Source organism: Nesoenas mayeri, assembly GCF_963082525.1.
Source record: "Nesoenas mayeri genome assembly, chromosome: 11".
NCBI classification, from domain to species: Eukaryota; Metazoa; Chordata; class Aves; order Columbiformes; family Columbidae; genus Nesoenas; species Nesoenas mayeri.
Window position 1 is genome coordinate 972,277 of NC_137563.1, and position 8,162 is coordinate 980,438.

At 54.2% G+C, this 8,162-nt stretch overlaps 1 protein-coding gene across 1 annotated transcript; it reads left to right on the forward strand.

Annotated features, from left to right (window-relative positions):
* Positions 1-2,237: 2,237 nt before the first annotated feature.
* Positions 2,238-5,336, forward strand: BCL2L10 (BCL2 like 10; the record flags this gene model as incomplete). Its single annotated transcript, XM_080351347.1, has 2 exons — positions 2,238-2,639; positions 4,327-5,336. The coding sequence occupies 2 exons, from the start codon at positions 2,238-2,240 to the stop codon at positions 4,456-4,458; spliced, it is 534 nt and encodes a 177-aa protein (XP_080207473.1). The 3' UTR covers positions 4,459-5,336.
* Positions 5,337-8,162: the final 2,826 nt, after the last annotated feature.

An 8,162-nucleotide genomic window follows, 5' to 3' on the forward strand; every position in this document is an offset into this window, starting at 1 on the left:
AGTGCAGTAGAGTTGCAGTGCAGCGGCGTTGCAGTGCAGTGGTGTTGCAGTGCAGCGGCGTTGCAGTGCAGTGGAGTTGCAGTGCAGTGGAGTTGCAGTGCAGTGGAGTTGCAGTGCAGTGGGATGCCGGGGAAAGCTGGGCAGTGGAATGCAGTTGAGGGCTCGGGCTGTCGCTCTCTGGGCAAACCAAACCACGTTTGCAGATCACCTTGAGATGCAGCAGATCCACTTTCCGCCTTGTCAGCAGAAGAGAACGGTGCTGGGGTCGGCTCTCCTCCCCCTTCAGGGTAGATTTCGTGGTCAGCATGGAGGTGGCTGGTGGAAGCATTCGGTTTAGAAACCGAAAACAACACCTCCTTCATTTGGGCACAGTTTCATTTCCCTTCCTTTTAGGGCTGAGGAAAGTGCTGAGCCAGCGTGTTCTGACATCAGTGCCCAAAGCATCACCAGTTCCAATAAGAAGGGCATTGTATCTTGCACTTCTGTTCTTGCAGGGAGGAATCCTGTGGCTCTTGCACTTCAGGGCCAACGCCTGTGCACTTGTAAGTCGGGCTGCACGGACTTGGCACCTGTGAAAATCACCTTTTTGTTCCTGACGTGAAGGTGAAAGCCATGAAGCAGCACAAGCCTCGACTTCCCATCAGATAAAGGAACACGGCACTGAAGTATCCATTGTATTTCTTACTCACTAAAGGTTGACCAGGGAGGCTTTGGAAAACCCGGTGTTTTGTGAGACCCCCCTCTGACCTGTCAAGCTATCTGTTTCTGGGAAACACCTCTATTCCCTTCCAGAGGGAGAGGTTTTAACCTGTGTCCTGTCCTTTTCGCTACGTGAGCGGCCTGCAAACAGGTTAAATGTATAGAGAGCACGGAAGCTATAGCTGGGGCAAAGTCACTGTCGGACGGCTCCGTCCTGTTAAACAAAAATGCTATATAAACAGGAAGGGTGGAAAAGGATATTGCTACAGAAAGAGCAGCCTCTCCCTCTTGCTCTCCTGCTGTGAGGAATGCAATAGGAAATTCCTGCTCCAGGATTAACAATCGTAAGGAAAAGTCTAGTTAAAAAAGCATGTGTGTAAAGCGCTGGTGAAAAGTAAAGATATCCTTCCAGCTACTGCTCTAGCACATAAACACAGACTAGATTTCCCCGCTCAAAAACAAAACAAAAGCCAAATATGGGGATGTAAAACTAAGAGTTGGCGGCAGGAATGACTCTCAGAGATCGGGCCAGTTCTTGATAGTGATCTGAGAAATTGCAACAGGATTGATTCCAACTGTCTATTTTTAGATCTTCTAACGGGACGTAAGATGGAGACAGAGCTGTAACTCAAGAGAAGCGGAGTGAAGCCGAGCAGCCCTGTGCTGGCATGTTGGGCACCTTGAGCCCATTGTGTGACAAGAGGTGAGAGTGTGAGCAGCCCGGGCGGCTGTGGCAGCAGCTCTGCCAGCGCTGGTGCACGCACAGCCGCCTTCGCGCTGGGCCACCGTCTGAACCTCACCCGCAAACTGGCCCTGAGCACGACGCACAGGCTGGGTGTACCTGCGCTGGGACTGCCATAAATCTTAAGGTGGTATTTATGGGAGTTTTGATGACCTGTTAAGCAGTTGATGGTACTCGCAGCTCGAAGGGCGCATCTGGGATGCAGGGGAGGTGGCTGGCTCAGATGTCTCCATGGTGCTCTGCAAATGACACCACTCAGCCAGTGGTGTTCTCAGCCATTTGACTTTACACCAGCAGAGTGAAGGGCCCAACCTTTGCATCACGAAGGTCCTAATCCTTCATTTTGCCTATATGTTTATCGAAAAGCAAATACCACTGCCTTCCTTTGGTAAATACACAATGCACTCATCCTATAGCCCTAGAAAACCCGGAGCTCCTTTGATACAAAAGAATACAGGCTGGACCACCAATGTGGAAAAAAAAACCCATCCGAAGAAAGGATTTTACAGTCGGCATCCGGTAAGTCTGCGTTTTGTCTGATCGCCCAGGGAGCCCCGCGCCTTTGTGCGGTACGTGCCCCCCGGGCTGCGGACGGTCCCCACGGGGAAGCGGCGGTCGCTCCGCGGCTGCGAGCGCGACCCCCGGCTCCGGCGGCGACCGCCCCCCGGCCCGGCCCCGCCCCGGAGGAGGGGAGCGCTGCCCCGCGCCCCGGGGCGGGCTGGGCCGGGCGGAGGGGCCGCCCCGCCTCTTAATCGGCCGCAGCTGCTGCTGCGGGGCCGCTGCCGCCGCCGCCGCCATGCCGGGCTCGCTGAAGGAGGAGACGGCGCTGCTGCTGGAGGACTACTTCCAGCACCGCAGCGGCGGCGCCGGACTGCCCCCCAGCCCCACGGCGGCCACGCTGCGGCGGGCGGCGGCCGAGCTGGAGCGGCAGGAGCGGCCGTTCTTCCGCTCCTGCGCGCCGCTGGCGCTGGCCGAGCCGCGGGAGGCGGCGGCGCTGCTGGAGCGGGTGTCGGCGCAGCTGGAGGCCGAGGGCGGCCTCAACTGGGGCCGGCTGCTGGCGCTGGTGGTGTTCGCCGGCACGCTGGCCGCCGCGCTGGTCAAGCGGGGCTGCAGCGACGGGCCGCGCTGCCTCGCCGCCGCGCTGGCCGCCTACCTGGCCGAGGAGCGCGGCGAGTGGCTGGAGGCGCACGGCGGATGGGTGAGCGGGGACGGGGCGGGGGCGGCCCGGGCGCGGTGCGGACCCGCGTCCCCGGGAGCAGCGAGGGTGGGGAGCCGGGAGCCCGGCGGAGCCGCCGGGGGTGGGCGCTGGGGGGCCTGGCCGCTTCTTCCCGGTTAGCGGAGCGGGGCAGCCCCCCGGCGCCGTGCGGCAGCGTGGCCCCGGGGTGTTGCTGGGGAAACGTGCCGGTGACCCGAGCGAGCGGTGACCCGAGCGGCGGTGGGTGTGTGCGGGGGTGTCCGCAGGGGAGGGCTGCAGAGAGCCTTTGGGGTCTGGTTAATCGGTAGCGACGTGCAGTGGGTACACGCTGCGGTATTTAAGGTGGCCGTGGATGTCCTGTGCTGCGGGTTAGGCCAGTTCTCTGGAGGGGCTGGTGGCCAGCTTTGTCAAGCTGCAGCCTCCTAAAAACACGGGAATGATGATGCTGGCTTGTGGGGTGCAAGTTTTACCTTCTCCTCGGGTCCACAGTTCGGGTTTTGGAGAGCAGGCTGGCACAGCTCTTCTCCTGAGTGTCAACACAAAACACCAGTGTGCTGGTTCTTCAGTACGCCGGTGTGTGAAGCCGCCTGTCTGCTAGACCTGCTGCTCTGGTTCCTGCCTCTCCTGAAACCGGTCAGGTTGGGGCTTCAGTAATGCACAGGCAACAGCATTAATGTATGCTGCGATGTAAAGCAATGGCTGCTGTTGCTTTTCTGCCCCTTGAGATGCATGCTGAAAGTACAGCATTTAAGGCATCTGTGCAGCTCTGCCTGCGCTTCTGAACAAAATGTCAGCTATCCCACAGAACAGCACATTTCCTATTTTCAGTCCTAGTGGAATATTTGATGCCAGTACAAATAAGCACTAAAAATAGAAAGGGGGGGAAGCAGCCACTGCTTTGGTTGACTTTTCCAGACACCAAAATGAACTTGGTTTTCCAGTGGTCACTGGTCTATCTGACTGCTCAGAACAGTATGGTGCTTGGCTACAGTGTGCGCTGTCACTTGGCAAAATCGCATTGCCAGTTCGCACAAATTAAAGTGTAAAGAACAAAGTTCCGGAAGAAATGAAGAGTATAACTTGTTTACATAGACATCTGCGGAGCAGAGTTCAAACACAACCATCTGGAGTTGTGTTGCTGCCACTTCTGATTATCACAAATAACGATCTGGGAGAGCAGCTGCCAGCTTTGCTCTGTCGTAGGTCAGCGCTGAGCGTGTCCGCTTGGCCCTTCCAAGAGAGTGTGTAATCAGTCCCACATCACGGCGATGGGACCGGCTTCAGGCTCCTGTCCTTCAACTGGAAATTTCCATATCCTGTATTTCAGGTGCTTTCTCAGACTTGAATGAGAGGAAACAATGCTGGCAGCTCCCATCAGAAATTTGCCTAAAAGGGTGAGAATAGCATAATGACACGCTTAGCATCTTGATGGGAAGTTTGCAATTGTCTGTTGAGCAGAGCGTACAAACACCTGTAGCTGCTGCTTTCAGCCACCTTGTGCAAAGGCTCTCGCAAAGCATCTTTGTGTGCCCGAGGCGGCAGGCTTGACTTTCGTGATTAAAACAGAGACTTCTGCAGCTGGCAAACACTGTGCTGGGAGCGTGAACCACACTGTGCTCAGAGACTTGTCAGAAGAGCTGTGGTTAATGGTAAGCCAGCCGACTCAATGTCCTTTCTCTTGCTTTTCTAGGATGGCTTCTGTCACTTCTTCGGCAGACCCGGCTCCCAGGCGGGAGAGCAGAGCAGCACCATCAGCAACGCGATCATGGCCGCAGCGGGCTTTGGAATAGCAGGATTGGCTTTTCTCTTGGTGGTGCGGTAGGCTGATGAATGGATCTTGCCATGGGAAAGTACTCTCAAAACTGATAATTTACCAGATTTCACTCTATTTTCTATAGAACAGACCCTCTAAGAAGAAGTTTATATTTTTAAACTGGCTCGAAAAACTGTCTCACCAAATCCTTGGCTATAAACTGCTTCATTTGCTACCCAGTAACAGCACAAACAAATGTGTACTAAACCACCATTTGTGCATGTTTGAAACCTGTCGTCTCCAAACATCCTCTGGACTTTGTTTTTGAAGGTGTAACCTAAATTTTAGCATGGTTCATTGTACTGTAACTTCCGAGTGCTCAATGTTATGCTAGGAAAATGTTATGGTGGACTTGCTACTAAACCCTTTGTTTGAGACGTCTTTCTTACATGGAGGCAAGTCCTCGAACCCGCCTTCCATTAATACTGTAAAGTGGGCGAACATTGACTGTGATTGAACATGGTTTATGGCTTCAAATGCGGCGCACGGCACTTGTTACCGGAAGGCAACTAGTTGGTTGATTTAGAGCAATTAGTGCCCATGATACGAGAGGCATTAGTGCTTAATATAACATAAGGCTGATTTCATTACACTACAAGAAGATAAGTATTGATACAGGAATGGCTGCAGTACTGGTTCTTATTGAAAGGAAAAGAATTTAAATATTAAACCTTAATTGGTATATTGAAATCCAGTGAAGGCTGGAATTTCCCTGGATTTCCTTGATAAAACAAAAATTTCCATATATCTTAATATATTTTTGAAGTATTTATCACTGTATAATACTTGTAGCCATGACATCTTTATTTTTGTTTAAAACTTAATGCCGGTTCTTGTCACTCTAGAGTGTATCAAGCATTGTCTTGTTTGAGTAATATTTCACACTATTTTCAACATGCTGTGTATTTCTTTCGATGGTTGTACAAATTGCCTTATGTTTCTGGTAGCTTTTAATAACGTTCCTGGGTTACTCATAGCGTGTACAATTTTGCTATGGTGACTTCAAAGGTGAATAAATGTTGAGTATTTTTATTTTAAAAAGCTTAACTGCTCCTTGTTTGATTGGACGGGTGATGGTGCTCAGACCGAGCTCGTCGCTGGTTCCCTGGATGCATCGGTGCGTACCCGCCTCCCTGAAGCGAGGAGCAGCACCGGAGCAGGGCGATGCTGCTCTTGGCGCAGAGGAGTCCTGCAGTCAGAATTAGGGCTAAGACAGAAAAAGGGGAAAATCCAGTCCAAAAGACTCATCTTCACCCCTGCGACTGGAAATAACCCGGTGGTTTTGCAGGCCAGAAGTTTCCAAAGTTTGCTAAGACAGCTGAGTACAAGCCGGCTCCTCCGAGGGCTGCTCCTGCTCATAGAGAGCAGCAGAGCTCTTGGTTCTTCTCTGGCAGGACTTGCTGCTGCGTCTCTTTCACACATGCATGCTTTTTTACTGAAACTAGAGTTTCTGATGGGAGTTACGAGAACGACTGAGGTGATGGAGTTCAGCCCTCTCAGATTAGTAATACTGAGCAGCTGTCATTTGAGGGTGTGGTGCTTAACGCTTTTAAAAAGCAGTCTGACGCTCTCATCTCCAAGCTGGATGCTCCTGTGGCACTGGTGGCTCTGATGCCCGTTAAATGGTGCGAGCCTGTTGTTCAGCCTCCCTCCCTGGCTGCCACCAGTCTGCCTGTCAGAGGGTGTGTATGTCCCTTGGAGAGGGTATGTCCCTCCATGGGATGAGCACCGTGCAGACTTGCAGACTTCCTCCTGGGAAAGGTCAGCCTGGCAGCCGGGTCGGCGTCGCGGTGGCCAGAGGTGACCACCCCGCTTCTCCTTCAGCTGGCCGCTGGGCCGGGGGGCGCGCGGCCCCGCAGCGGACAGAGCGGCGTTGTGCTGGCCGCCCGCAGATGCGGGGAGAAGGACAAAAAGGGACATTCAGGGGCGGTAAGTCCCGCGGAGGCGGGAAGGAGCTGCCGGTCCTCCCCCTTGTACTGCCAGCTCCGAACAAACGTCTGCTTGTTCTCCGACTTCCAGTTCTCTAAACTCCGGGCTTGGCTCCTCTCGGCGAAAGGATTAAGGCCCCGTGGTGTGGGACTGTCGTGCCCGGTTCCTCCCTGCAGTTCCCACGGGGACGGTGCCCGCTTGAGCAGCAGCTGGATGCTCTGCGGCTCTGCCTCCAGTTCTGGGCGCCCAGGAGCCTGCGGCACCCGAAACTCTGGCTGTGGTGGGAGTGAGTTGGCTTGTGTTGGGAAGTGAAGGTAGATTCCAAAATGTGGGATGCCTAGGGGCATGTATGCTGAAAAGCACGGCAAACGACTGGGCAAGATGTGCTCTAAACAGAGGTCAAATGTTGCGTGGAACTGTCCTGCTGTGGGTCTCAATGTCTCTCCAATACCAAGCAGGACAAAGATAAAATATCAGTGTCTTGATTTCCAGTGTAACCTGATCTGGCAGGCCCCACAGGAGCAATGGCATAGAGGATATTGTGCTTGCTTTTACAATATGCTCTGGAAGAGAGAAGAAAACAGTTTGGAAATGTCCTTGAATAAAGTCACATCAGCCTTTGGCATAAGCCTGACCCTTCACAAGGTGCAGCTTGGAGGGTGCCTGCTGCTCTTCCTCGGCCTGGGAGAAGCTGGGGGTGGGTTCCTCAAAGGGGTCATTTAGGAGAGGATAGGGCTGAGTCAGGAGACGGCAGCGCAGCTCTCGGTGTGCAAACAGCACTGCCTGCAGTTTCCTGGCACCTGGAGCTGGGCAGCTTGCGGCCCATGGTGTTCCCCTCGGCCACCCCATGAGCGGGGACACAGCACAGGCTGCTGGAGCACAGGGGACCTGCCCGTCCCAGCCAGAGCTGTGCTCCTCGAGCCACTCTGCTGCCGCGGGGACCGTGGTGATGTAGAACTGAGGGCCTGGGCTTAAATCACTGGATCCTCATTGATTTCTAGACTAACTTATATTTGCATGACTCTTCTGAATTATTTTTTTTTCCCAGTTTCAGCCTGACCGTTTGTCTCAATGAAGCCCCATATTTCGGTTGAAAACTGCTGCTCATCCTCTTTTCTGCCCCTGAAAAGGGAAGCGAGACGCTGCTGTTCCTTTCTCTAAATGCAGAAGGAGAGTAGGTGGTGTTTAAGCACAAGGCTGGGTCTAATCCTCATGACGGCTTTCGATCTTAAGCACCGGGGTGATTCCCGGGCAGGCGGTGGATGCAGCAGCCCTTGTCCTGTCTAATGATTAGCACGCAGTAATTGCTGTAGCGGGGCCCCAATGTGCCTGTGTCTGCTGAAACCGTCAGTGTTGGTGGCTCTGAGGCAGCTGGGTGCTGCGCAGGGTCTGTGCGGAGGGCGCAGGAGAAGCTCAGGGCTGGCTGCTCCTGCCCCTCTGCAGTCAGTCTGTCCTGCCCCTCTGCAGTCAGTCTGTCCTGCCCCTCTGCAGTCAGTCTGTCCTGCCCCGCTGCCCATGGAGACCCATGTGTGGTGGAGGCGGCGGCGTTCCCGGTGTACAGGGCTGTTCGCGGTGGTCGTGCTGGAGCCGTTAGTGTTACCTGCTGGCACCGCACCTGCTCCCTGCGCGGTTCCCTCCTGCAGGGGCGTCCATTGTAACCATGGGAAAGGCTGCCCTGCTGCTGCTGTGCTAAAGTCAATCTCATCATCGGGCTCCTTATGAGCGTTGAACTAGCCAGTGGGTTTCTTTCTGACTTGGAAAAAATGAGGCCCTGTTAGAGCTCG